Below are 23,785 nucleotides of genomic sequence, written 5' to 3'. Positions count from 1 at the left end.
ACAACCCCTTTAAATAGAAGAGTTATAGTAGTGGGTGTGGCCAAATTGGGGGCAGTAGGTCCTGAACCCACTCTTCCCTAAGTCAGGAGTGCATAATACACAGCGTGCAGGGATAAATGAATGAAAGAAAGAGAAATACTTTATTGTTGTACATATTACACTTATGCAATTTACATTTCATGTGCTGAGGATTTCATTTTTTTATGGTTTATTATTTTGTCATCATGTGGGCACCTTCCTTGTTTGCACTGCATCATTTATGAGGTTTATGTGACCTGCATTGACATTAATGTCATAACATTGACATTAATATTCACATTAGGTTAATTCCAGCAGCCATTTTGTCAGTACATGTAGAAGCTTCATATGTCCAAAAGATAATTCATTGCAATCAGCAAGGTTTGAAAAATGTGTAGGTCAGAACACAGGAAAGTCCATTAAATAAAACTGAGAACATGGAAGATACATAACATACAGTATAAGTTATGTGTGAACTTGTGCATTGAGCAATCATTGCATTGTTACTTCAAATACGTTAGATTAACTGTAACGTGTATCTGATGTTTCTATGTTCTCTGTGTTTCTTTGTATCTCCTTGATTATGTATATCGCCTGTAAGTGATCTAGGCTAGTGCAAGCAGCTTTTATGTAGCAGGAAAACCTCAGCAGAGCAGGAAGTAAAAGAGGAACGGAAGTGGTGAGGGTGGGGAAAAGTCATAAATATGCAAGGCATGAATATAAGCATTATCTGTGCTTCTCTTTAATTCCTGCATTTTAATCCGAGTTCTAATCTACACAAGTAGCTCTGAACTGCTGGTATAAAGATGGCTGTGCAGATTAGCTGCTGGCAGGTCACACTCACTTATTAAGCACTGTGTTTTTTATAATCTTTGTTTATTTTCAAAATGCATTGTTCTATCCAACATAAAATATTACAATACTATTGTATAGTATGGTACATGCACATTTTTAAGACTTGTAGCTGAAAGTCAGGCAAATAGCCAAATAGCCAAATACAGAATTAAACATGTGAACTGTATTACCTGTTGAATGATTTGTAATTATGTCTATCTAGTCCAGCCTTTTTCAACCAGGGTGTCTTGGGTTTTATTCAGGGGTGCTTTGGCTAAATGCCTAAAATTGATTAAAATTGTATACAAGTCAGCAGGTGGATCAAGCCTGCCTTTTAACCTCCCTGGCAGTATTCCCAAGTCTGGCTCAGGGTGGAATTCCAGGAAGAGCTTACTTACCTTGTCCTCTGGATCCTGCGATGTCTCCCCGCAGTGTGAGCGGCTCGTCCTCCGCTCGATTCATCACGGAGCCGAGCTCCGTTCCCTGCAAGCGTTGCGACGCACGCGGACGGAGAACGGCGCCAAATTCAAAAAGTGAAACACACACAATACATACAGTATACTGTAATCTTACAGATTACATTACTGTATGAAATTATTTCACCTCCCTTTTGTCCCTGGTGGTCTGTCCAGTGCCCTGCATGCAGTTTTATATTATAAAATGTTATGTTCTTTCTGCCTGGAAACTGGAGATTGTCCATAGCAACCAAAACCGTCCCTTTACATCAAAAGTGGTTTTACACCAGCTAGAAAACAGTGATAATGAATTAGAAATACTCGCAGAATTGAGCGATATTGATTTGTGGGGAGATCCGTCATCAAACACTAAAAAGTAATGACAACGTCAATTCTGCAACTGAGCAAATGTCAGTGTTTTTGATTTGATTACATTATTGAATAATTTTTATTATTATTATATTATTATTTGGTATAATTATTTATAGTTATTTCTTATATTATAATTTATGATTTTGTGTTTCAAACTTTATCATACCCGAGATGTCTACTAGACTCTGGTTTGGACAGATTTAAGTGAGTTATTCCTAAGAATTACAGGCCTACAATATAAAACGCCAAATTTCCATGCAAAATAATTATACCGCTTTCAGCATCAAAAACCTGAAATAATCATACTGCCAGGGAGGTTAATTACACAGAGTCACAGGTTTTCATTATGCACCATTAGGACTTTCTAGACACTGGCATCCTAACAACTAATGATGTCATCAGTTGATAAGAAGGATGTCTCTCTCCCTCAACACTGGGGTCACATTATCTGACTGATGGAGAAGAGAAACAGGAATATACTAGTCAGTACCAGAGTGCAAAAGTGTATTTTCTTTGAAAGAATAAATCACCTCTAATGTTGGGTGTCTTACGTGTGGATGTTGCTGCATTATGTAAAACAATTAGAATAGTTTTTTTTACATTTTAGAATGGGGTGCCTCGAGACTGTCCATAACTTTAAAGGGTGCCTTGTGATTGTCTATAATTTTAAAGGGTGTCGAGACTGGATCTAGTCTAAGTAACTAGGCAGGTAGCGCAGCACTTTTCTCCCCTGCAATTCTAGGCAGCACAGCTTTGTTAAGGATTTAGCCTAGGTTTACACTGTAGAGGGTCTGGGAACACATGTAAATCACACACATTCCCTGGCCCACAGGCAAAATGTTCTGCTCTTTAGCTCGCATTGAGTTTTTGAGTGATGCACGAAACCTCGTGGTCCCAAAGCACCGTGCGTTTCCATCAACCACATTTTTAAAAAAAGGTCAGGGATATTTTTTTGCATTTCCTGCAGGCACAGCAGCCCAGTCAATTCAATGGGCTGCTGTGCCAACCCAAACGCAGCACGCAGGACTTGCAGTAATGTGAACCTAGACTGACACTGCCTTCTAATTAGAATTAATAGCAGCATACCAATAAGGTTATCACTGTGTCCTCACCTCCTTTAAGGATGTTTACAGTGGTATGCCAGTTTTTTGTCTATGCTTTGCAGTAACATATGGTAAAGTGCACAGTACCTGGGGAGCTCAGTTGTGGTGCCATTAATTTTAAGTGACATCCAAACTCACCTTGCCAGCACATTACAACATGTGCATTTCAGCACACCACAGTGCACCAGGTGAACCATCTGTAAGTTGTGGTGTGCTGCATTGAAAAAAAGGTGCATGTCTTTTTTCATGCATTCTGGTGTGTTGGTGGCCCATTTTAAAATGAATGAGTTGCCTTACCGCAGCACTTGTTTCCATGTGAAATAATTATGTTAACGTGCATGTGGTATAGTGTGGCAAGTATGAATTTGGCCTTATAGTGCCAGACTGTGGGAGGGTGCTGACCCTACCTTCTCTATATGAGAACTGCTGTGCAGAGCATTACAGGAAACTAATATAAGGACAGATGTAGGTGCTATACCATTTTTTATGTATCTGCCTAGATTTCTGCTTGGAGCCAAATAGCAACAGTTAGTTATTTATTACTTAATATAGAATTCTACTTCGAACCCTTATTTTCTTAGTTCTGAAGTGCTGTTTTACACATCTAATAGAAAATCATCTAGGGTCCTAAAAGGGGATCCAGGAAGTTCAGATTACAACAGGGCTTTGCTTGTCATAGCCAAGTTCACAATGGAAGAGACATCCCTCATTGTCAGCAATGAAGACCTTTAGAGGGACCCAGTCGTGTCTTATTCCACCTGAATCTAAAAAAAAATATGTTGTGGCAAGAGTTCCACTCTAAAAAGACTATACTTGATACGAAAATGACAGTGAGCCAACAGTGTCTATATCTTAAATTTAAGTTATGCCTGTTTCTACTGTCTATTTTACACAGCGATCTGTGCTTTTTCTTTACCCAGGTGCTGTCCCATAATCTATACACAGTACTATGCATACCTCATGATCCTGTGGCACTGGAAGATCATTTTCGTGATGATGATGACGGTCCGGTGTCCAGTCAGGGTTATATGCCATATTTGAATCAATACATACTGGACAAGGTAAGTTAAGGTTAAGGTTAAATGTAATTTTCTGTAAGTCTTCTCAAGAAGTCCCTAGTGTCTGTGAACAGTTAAAAAGGAGCATTAAGTAAATTGTTAAAGTGAAACTATGCTTTGCCCATGCAGGACAAAGCAAGAGGGTGATATTAATCTCCTATCCCCAGCAGCACATCGTTACCTATTCTTTGCACCTCGCCACACTGTTCAGTCACTGGGAGCAAACTGTCAGGAACCATGAATCAAACGGAGACAGAAAATGCAGTAAAATTCACACCTTTTAATAAAATGGTACAAATCAGTAAACGTAGTCAAAACATAGCCAGGGTACAGTAGCCAAAGCGGGTAGTCAGAACAAGCCAGTAAATCAGGAAGCCAGAGATCAGCGTAGTCGGAGGCAGCAGACAGGATCAGGAACCAGAAGGGACATCAGCCAGGCAAGTCTTCAACAGGAACACAGCAGAGAGTCTACAGATATGTTTGACCAAGGTATAGGCACAGAAGGAATTTAACCAGGCAGTTTAAATAGCCAGAACAGGCGCTGGCTGACGAGCAGGAAATGATCACCAGGTAAGCCACTGTGGAACGATGAGTGCTGGTAACTAACCGACAGCAGAGCAACCTGAGCACTGAGAAGGGAGGGCTGAGCCCAGCCCTAACACAGATGAAGCTACTCTGTGTAAACTACAATTCTTAGGTTAAACAGGGCTATAGACTCTCCCCAAGTGACAATAGTGGTGCTTAGTGATTTGGCCCAGTTCTGTCACCTGGCAAGAGTCACATGCTCCTCTATACCTGGAGGTACAAAATGTATTTGTATTTGTGATAACAGCTTCCCTGTGTGGACTGTAAAGCACTATCATAGTATGTGATAAAGAAAAGTGGATATATGATATACATGTACAGGAATGTTTGCTGTAACTATCATTCTCTTTTAACAAACCATCATTTTCTTCCTGTGGTCTTCTGACACATTTCTTACTTTGTTTACCCTTAGGTGGTAGAAGGCACATTTGTAAAGGAGAGCTTTCATGAGTTATGTTGGACGCTAACAGCTAAAAAGAACTATCGTCCAGCTGAAAAAGTGATTTCCAATAGAGATGCTTTTTGCCTTTGGTGCCTTTTCAATTACTTGTCAGAAGATACATACCCTCTAATAATGGTCATTGACGAGGTGAGACATAATATATTCTAGCTACGTATGCACACTGTAGATGCGTGTGTGTGTGGTGTGTAATATACATACAGTACTGTGCAAATGTTTTAGACAGGTGTGCAGAAATGCTGTAAAGTAAGAATGCTTTAAAAATATACATATTTAAATTGTTTATTTTTATCAATTTACAAAATGCAAAGTGAGCGAACAGAAGGAAAATCTAAATCCAATCAATATTTGATGTGAGTACCCTTTGGCTTCAAACCAACATTAGATCTTACACTTGCATATGTTGTACACTTACAAAAAGGTGGGGAATTTGTAGGATTAGAGTCAGGTGTATGATTAACCAATTATACCAAGTAGGTGCTAATGATCAACAATTTCATATGTAGGCGGAAACACAGTCATTAACTGAAACAAAAACAGCTGTGAAAGAGGCTAAAAAATTGGGTGAGGATCAACCAAACTCTGCTACTAAGGTGAGGTCATGTCACAGGTCATAAACCATGGCAAGACTAAGCACAGCAACAAGACACAAGGTTTTTATACTGCATCAGCAAGGTCTCTCCCAGGAAAGGCTTCAAAGCATACTGGGGTTTTCAGATGTGCTGTTCAAGCTCTTTTGAAGAAGCACAAAGAAATGGGCAACGTTGGGGACCATAGATGCAGTGGTCAGCCAAGGATACTTAATGCAGCAGATGAAAGACACAATATGCTTACTTCTCTTTGACATTGGACGATGTCCAGCAGTGCCATCAACACAGAACTGGAGGAAACCAGTAGGACCCAAGTACACCCATCTGCTGTCTGGAGAAGTCTAGCCAGAGGTGGTCTTCATGGAAGAATTGTGGTCAAAAAGCCATACCTCCAACATGGAAACAAGGCTAAGCGACTCAACTATGCATGAAAACATAGGAACTGGGGTGCAGAAAAATGGCAGCAGGTGCTCTGGACTGATGAGTCAAAATGTGAAATATTTGGTTGTAAGGGGGAAGTTTGTTTGCGGAAAGGCTGGATAGCAGTGCAATGATGAGTGTCTGCAGGCAACAGTTAAGTATGGTGGAGGTGCAAGTTTGGGGCTGCATTTCTGGAAATGGATTAGGAGATTTGGTCAGTATTAATGGCATCCTCAATGTTGAGAAATACAGGCAGATACTTATCCATCATGCCATACCATCAGGGAGGTGTGTGATTGGCTCCAAATTATTCTGCAGCAGGTCAGCAACCCCAAACATACAGCCAATGTCATTAAGAACTATCTTCAGTGAAAAGAAGAACAAGGAGTCCTGGAAGTGATGCTTTGGCCCTCACAGAGCCCTGATCTCAACATCATCGAGTCTGTCTGGGATTACATGAAGAAACAAAAGGATTTGAGGCAGCCTACATCCACAGAAGATCTGTGGTGAGTTCTCCAAGATGTTTGAAACCTGCCACATTCCTTCTAAAACAGTGTGCAAGTTTACCTAGAAGAATTGATGCTGGTTTGAAGGCAAAGGGTGGTCACATCAAATATTGATTGATTTGGTTTAATTGATAAAAATAAACTACTAACTATTCTAATTCTGAAAGTATTATTAATTTACTGCATTTTTTAACACCTGCCTAAAACATTTGCACAGTAGTGTGTGTGTGTGTGTGTGTGTGTGTGTGTGTGTGTGTGTGTGTGTGTGTGTGTGTGTGTGTGACCCAAACCTGTAGGGAAACCCGAAACATTTTATCTTAGTATTTGCTGGAAATGTGTTGACTAAAAGGTCTGTGTGGGGCCACAATATTATTTAGCTTTGTCAGTATGCATGTATTGCAAGATGAAGACCCTCTGGTGGCAAAATAGAATAACATAATATTATTTATGTTCATTAACCTACAAGGGCAGAAAGACACGTAGAGGCTCCTTACAACCCAAAGGTTGCCATTAATGAGGGATCCTAACCTCTTGCCGACTGCATAATGCATATATGAAACGGCAGGAAAACTGAAACTAAACACTCAGCTGCCGCACATATGCTCCCACAGTGGCCTGAGGTTCCCTGTTGAGAGCCTGCTGGCTGCATGCCCCCAGCACACTGACCAAGCTGTCTCCAACAGCTCACGTGCTAAGCTTTTGAGCCAGTGGGACATGCTCCCGATCACATGACTGCTGTGAGAGCTAATCGCATCGATGATCAAAGGTTCACCAGGAGGTGGTGTGAAGGGTATAAGGAAACCCTTTGATATCACAAAAATCTGCTATATATTCAGTATAAAGCAAGGTATAAAAACATTATTTTTCTAATATTTCATTGGGATAAAGAGGTAACTTTAGTGATATTTTTGGGTGCTCAGAGATGAGATTTAAATACACTCTAGTTGTTTTTGGTTTTAAGTTAAATATCAACAAATTAGAAAAAAAAGTGATATTACAGTGTACTGTATCTTCTTATCTGTCTAATCTGCATTAAATCTGTCAATTGGAGATGCACATTGCTTTATATTTTCAGATATGAATGTATACAAGGAAAATACAATATATCAAATGTTTGTTCTGTGCCTTGCATATATATCAGGTTTTTTCATTTTAATAAAAAAAAAAAAAAAGGCGCCCACATTCTCATCAATTGTTAACCAGTGAACAAATGTATAGTTCCTCTTCTTGTATCTTGTATCTAAAACTATAGCCATTGTGCTTGCAGCCAACTACTCTTTTTTTGCCTTTTCAGCTCATCTACAAAAATTCTTTCTTGCAATTACCAGAAAAAGCAATGGTCACAGCCAAGTTTAGATGTTACTAGCAAAAGTGTGCCAGTTTGTTAAATGGGCTAAATAAGGAAGGGTGTACTGGTGGAGTGCCAAGGGGTGTGTAGGTGCAGTGGGAGTGAAGTGGAGGCATGTAGAAGAGGTGTTGAGATCAAGGAGGGGGAGGATGGGGGAGAGATATGTGCAGTGGTGTCAAGTGCAGTCGTGCGTGTTGGTGCTGTGGCAGTGAGTGCAGATTGGAGCTGGCAGATGGTGTGGTGGTGGCTGGAGGAGGAAGGAGTTGTCCCGGAAGCAGTAGTGGTAAGGGGGGGGGGGGTTTTAAAGCACAGTGGCGAGATCCTAAATCCAAGCACGGGATAGCCAATGGCTGAGAGCACTAACTGGAGGTGTTCTGGCGGGGACGCTGTCCCCGTCAGAACACAATAGAGCAACAGGGGAGATCGCTGTACTAACATTGAATTGTTAGTACAAGGGCTATGACCTGAGCTGTCAGTTATTTTTCTTTCAGCCTGCTGGGTTGAAAAAAAAAAAAATTAGCAGTGTGTACTAGACATAAGAGTCCCTCCTTACATCAAGGTCCCTCTTACATTATTGTCCCCATCAGTGCCCCTTATATTGGAACCCCCCTTACATCCGAGTTCACCCTTACATGACAGTCCCATCTCATATCACAAGGCCAGATAAAATCTTGCAGACTGACAGATTTGGCCCACGGCTATAGTTTGGAGACCCCTAATCTACACTATATAGCATCCAGCAATAAAAAATTTTTTAGGATGCTTACACCCCTCCACAGTGTATCAATCTGCTAGTACAATAATTTTAAATATATAGCGTAAGCACACCACATAACAAAAAAATGCTGTAGCAATAAAGTTTTATTAGGCATATATATATATATATATATATATATATATATATATATATATATAGTTAAAGAATAGGTACAAATATCCAAGCATGTCTTATCACATCAAGCATAATACAGCACAGGTAGTTGTGCCACTGTTAATTCCAACCCAAAAATACATGCATGTTTATAGGTACACTGAGCACCACTACGTCATATAGCAGCTGATGTTCAGAAATACCTGTGGCGTCGCTATGGGGGTGTGGACCTCAACCGGGTGACACCAGTGAAGCTGTAACAGCGGGCTCTTTTCCCTGCTCAATCCACCAGAGAACAGCAGCGGCGCTGTGAAAGGGGAGTGTATCTCCCCCGCTCCTTCTACTTTGTACTTTTCTCTTGGATCGTTTTTAAATTTTATTACTATTTACAGTGGTGAATCAGGCTCAGAGTGATAGAACCTTAGTGATTACTCAATATAAGACACAAAGCTGGGGGAATTGACTCATTTGCTCTTAGTAAGGGTGTTGGGAACCGATAGTAGAATCAATGATTGGCTGCACCTTTATTAAGATGATCAAGATATGCACTGGTAAACTACCTGAAATTCATTTTTTTTAAATTGCTTTTTAGTTGTAGTTCTTCGAAAATACCTTTTAAATAAAGGCTTCCTTCCCAGTAACAATTCTGAATTGTGCTGTTTTTTTAAAGGTGCAGTACCTTCTGCAGAAGCTGCTCACAGCAGCCCGATCAGAAATGGGGGAGATGGAGCTGGGGGAGATGTTGTCCTCCCTAGGACAGGGAATCTCTGTCTGGCAATTCCTTGATCTTGTTATTTCACCAAAAATCCTTCGGGGTATCAGCACGGAAACACTTAGTATGGCAATCCAAGATCTGTATGAAGAAATAATACAAGATGCACTGAAGCAGGTGAGATACTTTTTTTTTTCTTTTTTTTTTTTTTTAACACATTCATATAGGCCTTTTTGGTTCATGATTACTAAAAGCTGTACATTTGACTTTTGTCAGATCTTTCTGCTAATACAACTGAAGATGTATAGTAGAAGCTTCCCCTTTTTGTTTCACAGGAATGTTATTGGTTATGCAAGAAGTTTGAAATAGAGCAAAGCCAGACAGAAACATTAACATACACACTGTGAACTAAGAGTGTACATCTGCCAATAGGTGACAATAGGCAGATGTACAGTAATGCCCCGTACACACGGTCGACTTTGTTCGGACATTCCGACAACAAAATCCTAGGATTTTTTCCGACGAATGTTGGCTCAAACTTGTCTTGCATACACATGGTCACACAAAGTTGTTGGAAAATCCGATCGTTTTAAACGCGGTGACGTAAAACACGTACGTCGGGACTATAAACGGGGCAGTGGCCAATAGCTTTCATCTCTTTATTTATTCTGAGCATGCGTGGCACTTTGTCCGTCGGATTTGTGTACACACGATCGGAATTTCCGACAACGGATTTTGTTGTCGGAAAATTTTATCTCCTGCTCTCCAACTTTGTGTGTCGGAAAATCCGATGGAAAATGTCCGATGGAGCCCACACACGGTCGGAATTTCCGACAACACGCTCCGATCGGACATTTTCCATCGGAAAATCCAACCGCGTGTACGGGGCATAAGAGTGCTGTGTTCACTTATTTGATATTCTTGCAGAATTACAAAGTAAAACATTCAAAGGATTTTAGTAATTTCAATATCTGAGTCTGAAAACCCATAGTGTACTTGAGGTTGGATTGGTTGTTGGTGAAATATGAATACCAAGTGTATGCACATAGATTTAGGCGAGTCAGTGTTGTGTAATGTTATAAGGAATGCCACAAAATAGATAAGAAAGCAAAAAAGAAAGGAGGATAAAAAGAGAGAAAAGCAAAAAAAAGAAGGTGTGGGGAAGGGAAGGTGGGAGGATAGATGAAGGAGAGGGCAAACCCATCATCCCTACTCTGCAGCAACATCACAGCCTCGACTAATGCTTTTATATGCCTAGAAATGAATCCTGAAGGTCACTTGGGAATTTGTAAGCTATCCACGGGAACAATCCTTTTTGGAATCTATCATGTCAGGAAGGATATCAGTCATTTTTCATTAACCATTGTGCCCCTTATATGCTAAAGTTTAGTTCAATTTTTTTTGCCATGTTTCAATAGGAACATAATTACCCTGTAATAAAGTGTGTCCCATGCATGGCTGGTTTATGCATAGTGTAGAAGTGTAGAAATCCTGTCGTTGCTACCAGGTCCTCCCAACAGGAGTGATCTTTGGTGCTGCTGGAAATAACATCAGCTTCTGTGAGCATGCAGAGTTATGCCCTGCACACACGGTCGGACATTGATCGGACTTTCCGACAACAAAATCCTAGGATTTTTTCCGACGGATGTTGGCTCAAACTTGCCTTGCATACACACGGTCACACAAAGTTGTCGGAAAATCCGATCATTCTGAACGCGGTGACGTAAAACACGTACGTCGGGACTATAAACGGGGCAGTGGCCAATAGCTTTCATCTCTTTATTTATTCTGAGCATGCGTGGCACTTTGTGCATCGGATTTGTGTACACACGATCGGAAATTCCGACAACGGACTTTGTTGTCGGAAAATTTTATAGCCTGCTCTCAAACTTTGTGTGTCGGAAAATCCGATGGAAAATGTGTGATGGAGCCTACACACAGTCGGAATTTCCGACAACAAGGTCCTATCACACATTTTCCGTTGGAAAATCCGACCGTGTGTACGGGGCATTACACTGCTTTCCCACGAATTTCACCCTCCTTCCTTATTCATGGAACATGTACTATTCTTTCCAGAATGCACGATGTTCTGTGATTGGAGGAGGCAAATTGTATCATTCATCTGCCTGAGTTGAGTGATATGGAGTATGGAAAGAATTATGGCTAGAAGCTTGACGTTAGTATTTAAAAGGGTTATGTGATAATAATTTATCCACAGTTGAGGATCCTAGGTTTAGGTAGCATCATCACATTGGTCTGGACCCAGTCCGCATCCCTCTTTGATCCTATTAAAGACTGTCCTGAGATGTGGAGAGAGAACATCAAATACATTGTTATAAATGGTGGGGGGTATTGGGTCTGCATTGCTTGAAGACCTTTAAAGATTTCTTGGCGTGCTGGATCTCTTCTTTGGTTATAGCAGCATCCATGACCTTCAAAAAGAGAAGGCAAGGAAATGCTTGAAAAAAAAAAAAAAAGGTTCATCTACAGACTCTGAGAACAAAACGGTGTCTGAATACAACCTGAGAGAGGTGTTGGAACTCTTTTAAAATAATTGCTTGGTTGCTGGTTAAGGTCAAGTTTCATGTTTTAAAGTGGAATTCCAGCTTATACCTAACTAGCTTTAAAACTGTCACCTCCCCCCTCCTAACACCTACGTTAACTAGCCTGTGTAAAAAAGATGCATATACTTACCTATTTTCAGGCTGCTCTGGTCCGGGTACGTGATCCGACTCCCCTGTGTCAGCCAGCATGGCTTGAGGGGAGAGGAGGAAGCTGCAACAACGAATGGGCCATCAAAGCCTATGGGTGGCGTCACTGCTCCAGGCTTTACTAGCCACTGGCTGATACAGGATAGATCACATGAGTGGACCAGAGCAGCCTGAAAATAGTTAAGTATAAATATCTTTCCTACACAAGTTAGTTAGCATAGGTATTAGGAGGGGGGAGGGGACAGTGTTAAAGCTATTTATGTATAAGCTGGAATACCACTGCAAGGCTAATAGCTTGTATTCCTTGAATGAGTAATATTTTTGTTTTTTCTATCTCAAATTATTTTTAGCCTGTTTCATAAAGCATGGGTTAAAGAGCCTTTGAATTTGTTCTAGACCCAAACTTTTAAGAGCTTTTCCAGGAATGTATGCGATGGGAATATGGAGTATCATTCAGACATGGAGCCGACGCCCCACCCCCTTATTGTCCTCATTGGCTGACTAAATTTGATTGACAGAAGCGGGAGCCAATGGCGCCGAGCTGCTGTCTCAGCTGATGAGGAGGGGAGTCCCGGGTAGCTGAGACAATCCTACAACATCGCTGGATCTAGATGAGGCTCAGGTAAGTATTATGGGGGCTGAGGGGGGGTTGCTGCACAAAGAAGGCTTTTTATCTTAATGCATCTATGATTTTCTATAAAAATGGATTGAATATGACCAATCACATGACTCTTCTATACACAAACAATTAGACCCCTTTCAAACTGAGGCACTCCAAAACTGCCCATAAAACAGCGTTTGTGCGGTGCTTTAGTACCTTTTTTGCTGCACATTTGCGACGCTAGCAATGTGCTTTTTTTAAGGTCACTTGGCAACGTGACCTTAAAAAAACAAAAACATTAATTTCAATGGACAGGGGCGTTTTTGAGGCCCTTTTAAAGTGCTCCAAACATGCCCCAAAGATGCTGCTTGCAGGACTTTTGGCCCCGCCAGCGCACCGCCCCAGTGTGAAAGCTTCCATTGAAATAATTGGGAAGTAGTTTTCAGGCGCTATTTTTAGCCTCAGTGTGAAAGGAGTTTTGGTCTTTAGTAAATCTGTTGTTTTATTGTTAAGCTATATAGTCAGATATTTGACACCAGAAAGCTAGGTCCTCTTGCACACTAGGTTGTCTAGCTCCTGTGCATGCAAATTCCTCCATTTTAGTGGGTGCAGTGTCTAGCCCCATTGCCTGCAGCCTGTCAAAGTTTATGAAAGCTATAAAATACACTACAGTTGGACAGGGCTGAAGGCTGTGCACACCAGTACACCAGGATTGCTCGCACAGAGGCTAGATGCCCTAGTATGCAAAGTGCCTACAATATACAAAACATTGCCACATGCTGTAGCATGAAAAAAGTCTGCACTCATGTTACATCCTCTTAAACATATATATAATTATAAATAATTTGATCTGAATCACATGGTCATAGTATTGGAAATGGACATGGTATTCAGAAAATACTGAGGTCACATATGTGTCTTCAAATTTCTCCCAATCTTCTGATTGCATCTGGGGCACCAAAGTGATCCATGTCACCTTAGCCTTTTGATATCTAGCCACGTTGATTTCTAGGAAAGTGGAGTAATATGCAGAGACCAGTTTGCATTGTTTCCTTTCCAGGAGAACTTTTTCCAGTATCCAAAGTGGATATATTAAAGTCAGCGAGACCTGTTTGAGCTTTAACAGCCTGGCAAAATTGTGTGTAAGTAAAGTGTATTTAAGGGGAGTATGAGTAAGGTGCCCATATCAGTTCAAAATTCGAGCCCTAGGTGGCCCTGCAGATACAGTCCAGCTCAACAATCTTGAAAAATCAAATGAGCCAGGTGGAAAATTGTCAGATGCAGTCACCTTGCATGTGCTTCAATAGCAAGAAGGGGAGATTCTGTTTAGCATGGATGGAGGAATCTATTATTTTCTCTCTTGAGTAATCTATGAGTGTATAGCCAGCACTTGAGGGCACACAGAGTCCAAGGGTTTTACTTTGCCCTTCATGAAAGAGGTTATCCAGATATTTGATATCATTGTCTCTCCAGAAGGTTATATTCATAAAGTGTAAAAAGTTGGATTGTAGAGGGTTGCCCCATATAGACCATTTAAAGGAATGCAAAGCTAAACCCCAGGAACGAGACTAAATGTACCCTTGTAGTGGAGCCCCTGCACTTTAGGATAGGCTGGACTGCATGGATAGGATGTATTACTTAACCTATCACTCACACTGCAGGGATATATTTTGCCTCAATACCGGGAACTCAGTTTTAAGGAGACATCATTTCTGTATACTGTTTTAGATAAAGTCTCATAATTACATAGTTACATGGTTAAAAAAAACACAAAATCCATCCAGTTTAACCAACAGAACCTGGTATTCCCAGGCAGTCTCCCATCCAACAAGACCCGGCCCTGCGTAGCCTCAATCAGACAAGATCATGCACATGCATCATGCATATGGCCATAGACAACTCCTAGGATCCAATTATTGTTGCCTCCTGAAGCTGTACAGGCATTATCTCTAGAAGGGACCTTATTACCATTATTTTAGTACATATTTGCTCTAAAAGTGCAGCATTCAAACTAAATGAACAAACTTTAAATAAAGACTATTTGGGCTTTGAATGTGATTCATTCTGACACATGCCTAATTAATGCAGAGCACAGCGAAGTAAAGGTAAAGAAGCAGCGAAAGGATTGCAGTCTGAACAAGGGGAGGTTAGATTTTGTTTAATACAATTACTTATGTGTGTAAATTTGAGCAGGGAAAGGAGTATCTGCTATTGTGTTATTGTCTCACTATTTCCTGTTTACATATTAGTGGTAGCTCATATTGCAATAGTACCTCTTTTATCTGCTTGTTTGATAATAAAAGATGTTCTTTTACATTAATTAAAAATGGCTTGTCTTTTTCTAGTAGATAAAAATCAACTAATGAATGGTCTCACAAATTACCTCCCTCATCAGCTCATAACATATTTTGACGGTAGGGCAAACATTAAATATTTTTGAAAGGGACACGTAAAGACTGAATTACCAAACACCCTTGTTCTGTAGAAAGAATCATAGTAATTCTATTTATATCAATAGAATTGCAAAGCGAAAAGAACAACACTTTGCTTGCTGGAGTATGCTTCTGATGTGGCGCCTTGCCGCCTGTGGATTTCCTGTTCATACCCTTGTGTAGCAATTTTGATCAGCTTTTTTTTAGCTTGCTTTATCCATCTTGGTCTTTCTACAATGTTACTATCATGTAACATTAAAAATTCACTTTGACTTTACTGGGATGTGAGTTTTTTAACCCATTTGCTTACTTTCTGCTACTACTCTTACCTCTTTCCACTTGTAAGGTTTATGTAGTGATATTCAGTTATGCATCTACCCAACTTTTTCATTCATTTATTTATTTATTTAGAATAATGCTTTTTTTTTTTTAAATGTGCCTAAACTTAATAAGATTTTTTTTGTTATAGAGGAATGTTGATTCTAAACCTTATTATTTATTTATTTTTAATAATAAATATGTTATACACACCTGCTTTGTGCAATGGTTTTACACAGAGCAGACCCGAATCCTCCTCTTCTGAGGTCCCCTCGCCGGTGCTCCTGGCTCGTCCTCTTCGTTGAGTACCCACCATAGGAAGCTGCTTCCTGTAGGGGCACTGATACAGGTTTGAACCCAGCTCCAGGTTCTTTATCTTATTGCAGAGGACCACTTTAATTTCCTCTTAAAAAATTGTAGTGCAGTTCCTGACATGTGACTATGCATAATAGGGAGAACTTTTCCTGACATATTGTTGTGCCTAGGTACTCCTGTCTCTTTTGGGTCATTTCTGTACATCTGTGATGTGAGATTATCTGTACCTCATGCTGCCTCTGACTGCTAATCTCACAAGATTTGTAGTAGTATTTGTTGATGTCTCTGCAGTACTGCTCTCCTTGCTGAAGCGAAAGATGTACCTGACGACATGCAGTGCAAGAATCTTTCTGTTTCATTTGTTCAGTGGATATGTTCTGCTACTTGATTATTCCATTATCATTTATCAGACCATAAGTGGTTAGAGGAGCAGCTCTGGCATGAGGAAGCAAGGCCCTGCTCCTCTACCAAGATGGCTGCTTATACACAGAGACAAAGCACAGAACAAGGCCCGGTAAGTCGGTAATAGGGAAAAGATGAACTGCAGGGAGCCTACAGGCAATTTTGGTGATTAGTACTTTGTTTTCTGCATGCCTTTTTGGACACAGTTTGCACAGTTCAGGTACTCTTAAAGTTAGACAGGCAATGGAAAAGCAGTACTTACAATATCATCTGAGGGAGAAAACGTATTGCTGCAAGTCAGTATTAATGCAAATCATATTACTAACAATTATTGACCAATGACCTATCCACTAAAAAACCTTTCTGTAAAGGGACTTTACTGGAAGCAGCCATCTAGTGACTAAGTCCTGCATAGTTGTTTCATGGAACTGTCTCTGTGATTAGGTTTATCCTTATAATCTCAGAACTGGTTGGGGGATACAAGAATCAAGCAATAACTGCTGTCATAAGGTATTTTGTTTTCTAAGTCATTTTAAATCCATCCTAGATCTCCTGCATATTTACAGTGTACAGCTGTGGTCAAAAGTTTTGAGAATTATACAAATATTAATTTACACAAAGTCTGCTGCTTCAGTGTTTATAGATGTTTTTGTCAGATGTTGCTATGGTATACAGACGTATAATTACAAGCATTTCATAAGTGTCAAAGGCTTTTATTGACAATTACATTAAGTTCATGCAAAGAGTCAATATTTGCAGTGTTCAAGGCCTCTGCAGTTCACCCTGGCATGCTGTCAATCAACTTCTGAGCCATATCCTGACTGATTACAGTCCATTCTTGCATGATCATTGTTTGGAGTTTGTCAGAGTTTGTGTGTTTTTTTTGTTTACTCGCATCTTGATGCCGTGTACACACAGGCGGACTTTTCAGCATCAAAGGTCCGATGGTTTTTCCGACGGACTTCCGACGGACTTTCGAACGAACGGACTTGCCTACACACAATCACACCAAAGTCCGACGGATTCGGACTAAAATAAGGAAGTTGACAAACAGTAGCCAATAGCTGCCCTAGCGTTGGTTTTCGTCCATCGGACTAGCATACAGACGAGCGGATTTTTTGACCGGACTCGAGTCTGTCGGAAAGATTTGAATGTCCGTCTGATTTTCGCCCGAAAAAGTCCGCTGCAGGTCCGATGAAGCCCACACACGGTCTGATTGTCTGACAAATTCGTCCCGTCGGACCAGTCCGGTCAAAAAGTCCGCCCGTGTGTACACGGCATCAGGATTGACCACAAGTTCTCAGTGGGATGGAAGTTTTCTGGCCATGGACCCAAAATTTCGCTGTTTTGTTCCCCAAGCTACTTAGTGAAGACTTTTGCCTTATGGCAAGGCGCTCCATTATGCTAGAAAAGGCATTCTCAGGATGTTTTTGTACCATTCTTTATTCATGGCTGTGTTCTCAGGCAAAATTGTGAGTGAGCCCAATGAGTGAGTGAGGCTGAGAAGCAACCCCAATCATAAATGGTTTCAGGATGCTTTACTATTGGCATGACACAGGACTGATGGTAGCGCTCACCTTTTCCTCTCCGGACAAGGTTTTTTCTGGCTGCCCCAAACAATCGAAAGGGGATTCGTCAGACAAAATTACTTTACCCCATTACTCAGCAGTCCAATCACTGTACCTTTTGCAGAATATTAGTCTGTCCCTGATGTTTTTCCTAGAGAGAAGTGGCTTCTTTGCTGCCCTTCATGACACCAGGCCATCCTCCAAAAGTCTTCGCCTCACTGTCCATGCAGAAGCACTCACACCTGCCTGCTGCCATTCCTAAGCAAGCTCTGCACTGGTGGTGCTCCGATCCCGCAGCTGAATCAATTGCAGGAGACGGTCCTGGCATTTTTTGGACTTGGGAGTCCTGAAGTCTTCTTCACAAATGCAGTGGAAATGTTTTTTATGGGATTAAGTTCATTTTCATGGCAAAGAGGGACTTTGCAATTAATTGCAATTCATCTGATCACTCTTCATAAGATTCTGGAGTATATGCAAATTGCCATCATAGGCAGCAGACTTTGTGAAAATTAATATTTGTGTCATTCTTAAAACTTTTGGCTTCTAAAGTAAATTACCGGTTTCAAGTATTGCTCCAAGCTTTGCATATATTATCAGAGTTTAATGTAGACTTTTAAATGTTTCTAAAGAGAACCTGTATTGAGAGAATTATGGAGGCTGGTATTTGCTGATTTCCTTTAACGACTTGAAGACCAGCTGCCGCAGTTGTGCTGCAGCAGTGTCAGTGCTGGGCTCAACCCTTCCTTTCCTTGAGCTGGCCGCTCAGCTGTCGGCTAATTGCCAGCTCCCATCTCTCTCCACAGTTACTTAGCTGTTGATGATCCTGCTCGTCAGTCCTGCTTACTTAAGCCGTCCAGTCCACAGGAGCTCTGCCTTCGCCTTGGTCACATCACAAGTAACTATCTCCTGCGTTCCTGTTTAAAGACTGGCTTTGCTGACATCTCTTCTGGCTCCAGATCCTGCTTGCTGTTCCACTACTTGGATCCCTGACTTCTGGCTTGGCTGACTATCTGTTCCGGTTACTAAACTTTGACTATATTTTGACTACATACTTTTTACTTTTATTATTAAACAAGTGTGATTTAACTGTACTTTTGTCTCGGTCTGATTTCATGGTTTCTGACAGGCAGGTTGGCTCTCCTGGGCAAATTGCCGTCATTGTACAGCAGTTTAAAAACTCTAGGGGGCACGCACCCTTGGCACGATGCCGGAGCTGATGCGAGTGGCCGCGATGTCCTCCAGCCACTTGCTATCACTCGTGAGAGAGACAAAACAGGGATCTGTTAATGTAAACAGACAGATCCCTGTTCTGTCAGGGGAGGAGAGACAGATCTGCTGTTCCTAGTGATTAGGAACAGCAATCTCTCTCCTCTCCAGTCACTACACTCCCCCCCTCACAATTAGAAAAACCTCCCTAGGGAACACTTAACCCCTGGATCGCCTCTAGTGTTTACCCCTTGCCTGCCAGTGACATTTATACAGTAATCAATGGCTGTTTTTAGCACTGATCACTGTATAAATGTAAATGGTCCCAAAAAAGTGTACGATCTGTCTGCCGCAATGTCGCAGTCCCGCTAAAAATTACTAGTAAAAAAAAAATGTAAAAAATAAAATAAAAATGCCATAAATATATCCACTATTTTATAGACTTTATAACTTTTTTGCAAACCAATCAATATACGCTTTTGAGATTTTTTTTTACCAAAAATATGTAGAAGAATACATATTGGCCTAAACTGATGAAGAAATTTCGTTTTTTTTACATTTGATTTGGATATTTATTATAGCAAAAAGTAAAAAATATATTTTTTTTTTTTTCAAAATTGTCGGTCTTTTTTTGTATATAGTGCAAAATAAAAATAAAAAAACACAGAGGTGTTCAAATACAGCAAAAGAAAAAAGGACAAAAATTTTGTTTGGGTACAGCATCGCACGACCGCGCAATTGTCAGTTAAAGCGACAAAGTGCAGTATTCGCAAAAAATGGCTTGGCAAATCCTTTCAGTCCTTAACTAGTTAAAAATGCCAGTTGTGTGACCGTCTCTGGCAGAACAGAGGGGAAGGAAGAGCAAGAGGAAGTTGGGAAAGGTAAGAGAGGAAGGGAAGGAAGAATTAACGAAAGGGGGTGGAAATAACTTGTTGGAGACAAGTGACAGGGGCCTCCCTTGCACCTCTAGTTCAAATGTCCCTGGAGTGGTGACAGCAAACATGACTGTGCAGAGTGGCATGGGTGCCGACAGTCCTAGACTAATAACATTGGCCTGGAAAGATGACTTAGAGGGGATGTCTTGATCAAGGAATGCTCCAGAGGAGCAGTAGTCCAGCCAGGGTCTTCCAGAGCTTGTCAAGACTGATGAGAACAGTTGGCTGCAAGTGGACTATACAGGCAATGGGGCAGCTGGATATGATTCTAAGTCTACGGTTGCATGCAGGGTCTGCACATTGTACCACGACAGTATCCAGACAGAAAGAGAAAGGTGATAGAGAAAAGGGAAAGAGAGAGAATGGAGAGAGAGAAAGACCGAATAGAAAAATGAGAGAAAGAGTAAAGAAAGGTAGAGAGAGATAAATTAGTTAATGTACAATAGTCACCGTCATGATACAATAAATTAGTAGTTGGGTTTATCTTTTTGTATTATTTTCAGTTTTTCTGGGTACTTGCAGCTGTATTTTCTGTACAATATATTTGCATTGTGTTCTTATTGTAGGTTTAAAAAGATATCATAAGTGTTTTATTTATATACAGTATATATATGATGTTTCTCATTGGATACTCATGACATTTTTATATTGTTTATGATAAATAATACAAAACCAGACAACATGATTAAAGACATATTGACCAAGTTTTTTTATAACTGTTCCTAAAGTTTACCTGTAGAAATACAGGTTTGAAATCCATAATTTGCATGCAATAGCAGGTACCTTTTGGGTGCTTGTACATTGTACATTTTAAGCTTTTTTGCTGGACCATCCTGAGAGCCCTGAAACATAGGGCTTTGTACAAAGTAATTAAAGTGGTTCTAAATACTAAAATTTTTTACCTTAATGCAGGGAATGCATTAAGGTAAAAAATGTTTAGGTAGTGATATCACCCCCTCCCCCCCTCATAATTACCTAAACTGTCACTTGATCTAGCTTTGTGCCTGTCTGTAGCGGCTCCTCCTGCTGTCACAGGCTTTGCTGAGGCAGTGGGAGCCATTGGCCCCTGCTGCTGTCAGTCAAATCCTTTGATGGGGGGCGGGCTGAGCCAGGCTGTCTATGGATTGAGCCTGCAGGTGTGCCACAATAGGAAGCGGTTTCCTATGGTGGCACACTGATAAGAGGAGGAGCTAGGAGCGCCAGTGGGAGACCCGAGAAGAGGAGCACAGAGCAGGTAAGTATAACATGTTTATCATTTAATAAATAAATTTACTTTGCAATCGCTTTAACCAGTGAAAGGATTATTTTTGCAGACAAGGATATTGATAAGTGTCACTTTAATGTCTGATGGCAATCTGATATATAAGAATAGTTTTGCACTTTAGTTTATCATATTCTTATTATCAGGTTTGTCTGCCCTTTTTGCCTGCACCTGCTGTATAGGACTTCTTGTTTAAATCCTATAACTTTATTCTTTATTTATAGAGCCCGTTTTGCTTCCCATTCATTCGGCTGTGTCTTGAATATTGTTCCAGGGGTACCTTTTAAAGAAGGCTAATTTGAGAAGAACGTGGACTGAGCGTTGGTTTGTTCTAAAGCCTAGTGTTTTCAGCTACTATGTGAGTGAGGAGTGTAAAGAAAAAAAGGGCACTATTGCGATAGACAAAGATTGTGGAGTTGAGGTCAGTATCCAGACAACATTTTTGTGCTTATTCTTTCATCTGCAACCATTACTGACTTTAGAACACTTTATCCTTTACAATTGCTTGTTTTTTTCTTTTGTATTTTTTTTTTTTTTTTTCATTTTTATTATGAGTGTCAGGAAGCCACTGCGTTACTCACTGAACAGTGGCAGCATTGTACACATGGTATGTTGGACCCTTCCTTTTTCTTCATATAAAAGTTAGGCCCCTCTTACATATAGTGCCTTAAAAAAGTATTCATACCCCTTGAAATTTTCCACATTTTGTCATGTTACAACCAAAAACGTAAATGTATTTTTTAGGATTTTATGTGCTAGACCAACACAAAGTGGCACATAATTGTAAACTTGAAGGAAAATGATAAATGGTTTTCAATTTTTTTTTACAAATATGTGAAAAGTGTGGTGTGCGTTTGTATTCAGCCCCCCCCCGTCAATACTTTGTAGAACCACTTTTCGCTGCAATTTCAGCCCCAAGTCTTTTTGGGGATGTCTCTACCAGCTTTGCACATCTAGAGAGTGACATTTTTCCCATTCTTCTTTGTAAAATAGTTCAAGCTCTGTCAGATTGGATGGAGAGCATCTGTGAACAGGAATTTTCAAGTTTTGCCACAGATTCTCAATTGGATTTAGGTTTAGACTTTGACTGGGCCATTCTACCACCTGAATATACTTTGAGCTAAACCATTCCATTGTAGCTCTGACTGTATGTTTAGGGTCATTGTCCTGCTGGAAGGGTAACCTCCACCCCAGTCGTAAGTCTTTTGCAGACTCTTAACAGGTTTTCCTCTAAAATTGGCCTGTATTTGGTTCCATCCATCTTCCCATCATCTCTTACCAGATTCCCTGTCCCTGCTGAAGAAAAGCATCCCCACAATATGATGCTGCCACCACCATGTTTCACGGTTGGGATGGTGTGTTCAGGGTGATGTGCAGTGTTAGTTTTCCACCACACATAGTAAAAAAGTTAAATTTTGGTCTCGTCTAACCAAAGCACCTTCTTCCACATGTTCGGTGTCCCCCACATGGCTTTTCGCAAACCAACGGGACTTCTTATGGCTTTCTTTCAACAATGGCTTTCTTCTTGTCACTCTTCCATAAAGGCCAGATTTGTGAAGTACACTACTAATAGTTGCTGTGGACAGATTTTACCACCTGAGCTGTGGATCTCTGCAGCTCTTCCAGAGTTACCATAGAAAAAACTTCACAACTTTATCCCTGACCTGTCTGGTTTGTTCCTTGGCCTTAATGATGCTGTTTGTTCACTAAGGTTCTGTAACAACCCTCTGAGGGCTTCACAGAGCAGCTGTATTTATACTGAGATTAAATTAAACACAGGTGGACTCTATTTACTAATTAGGTGACTTCTTGAAGGCAATTGGTTCCACTGGATTTTAGTTAGGGGTATCAGAGTAAAGGGAGCTTAATACAAATGCACGCCACACTTTTCAGATATTTATTTGTAAAAAAGCTTCAAAAAAATGTATCGTTTTCCTTTCACTTCACAATTATGTGCCACTTTGTGTTGGTCTATAACATAAAATCCCAATAAAATATATTTACGTTTTTGGTTGTAACATGATAAAATGTGGAAAATTTCAAAGAGTATGAATACTTTTTCATGGCAGTGTAAGGTGGACTCCGCCTTCTTAGCAGGGAATCTGTCCTCTGATCCCCGCTGAGCAGACGGATGGCTCACCTGTTTCCGCTCCACTTATACAGATACATTTTGGATAGATTGCAGAGGGATTGGAACGCTTGTGAGTTTTTATTGCTGTCTGTGTCCCCGTTAAGGAGATTCACCCTCTCTATTTGTCCTGTTTATCATTATCATTGAAAGTGAAAGTATAAGAAAATCCCAAATTTTGGGTTGTCCCTGGAGAAGTAATAGAGGGGAAATCTTCCAATGGAGACACTAGATCTGGTGACCTGGGGGTCCCCAAGGGATTTCCTTAATTTGCAGGGATTTCCTCTCACTACCTGTTTGGGTATGGGACAGGAAGTGAAGGTAAATCTTTGCAATGGGACACAGATAGTGAAAAAAAAATCAGACAGGGATTATAACCTGTACAAAACCTTTCCTTGCTCTATCCAAAAAAAATACGTTTTGCCTATAGTTCTACTTTAGGGAAGTTTAGTAATAACAGTTTGCATTTAGCCAACCTTTTTCTATACATCGTAAGTAAGACCTATGCCACACTTTTTAGCCTGTCAATGCTGACGACCCACCAGCAACAGAATCGTTATGAATGACAAGGCAGAG

The 23,785-nt window shown here is 40.5% G+C and overlaps 1 protein-coding gene across 1 annotated transcript in view; it reads left to right on the top strand.

Annotated features, from left to right (window-relative positions):
• The window catches only part of DEF6 (DEF6 guanine nucleotide exchange factor), a 145,622-nt gene that overhangs the window by 61,363 nt on the left and 60,474 nt on the right, over positions 1-23,785 (top strand). Inside the window, exons 2-5 of the mRNA XM_073616013.1 lie at positions 3,703-3,843; positions 4,838-5,014; positions 9,291-9,509; positions 21,356-21,502. Coding sequence (XP_073472114.1) covers positions 3,703-3,843; positions 4,838-5,014; positions 9,291-9,509; positions 21,356-21,502 — 684 coding nt within the window. The remainder of the gene's footprint in view (positions 1-3,702; positions 3,844-4,837; positions 5,015-9,290; positions 9,510-21,355; positions 21,503-23,785) is intronic.

Source organism: Aquarana catesbeiana, linkage group LG02 (genome assembly GCF_042186555.1).
Source record: "Aquarana catesbeiana isolate 2022-GZ linkage group LG02, ASM4218655v1, whole genome shotgun sequence".
NCBI lineage: Eukaryota > Metazoa > Chordata > Amphibia > Anura > Ranidae > Aquarana > Aquarana catesbeiana.
This window is presented reverse-complemented; position numbering and strand designations above follow the sequence as displayed.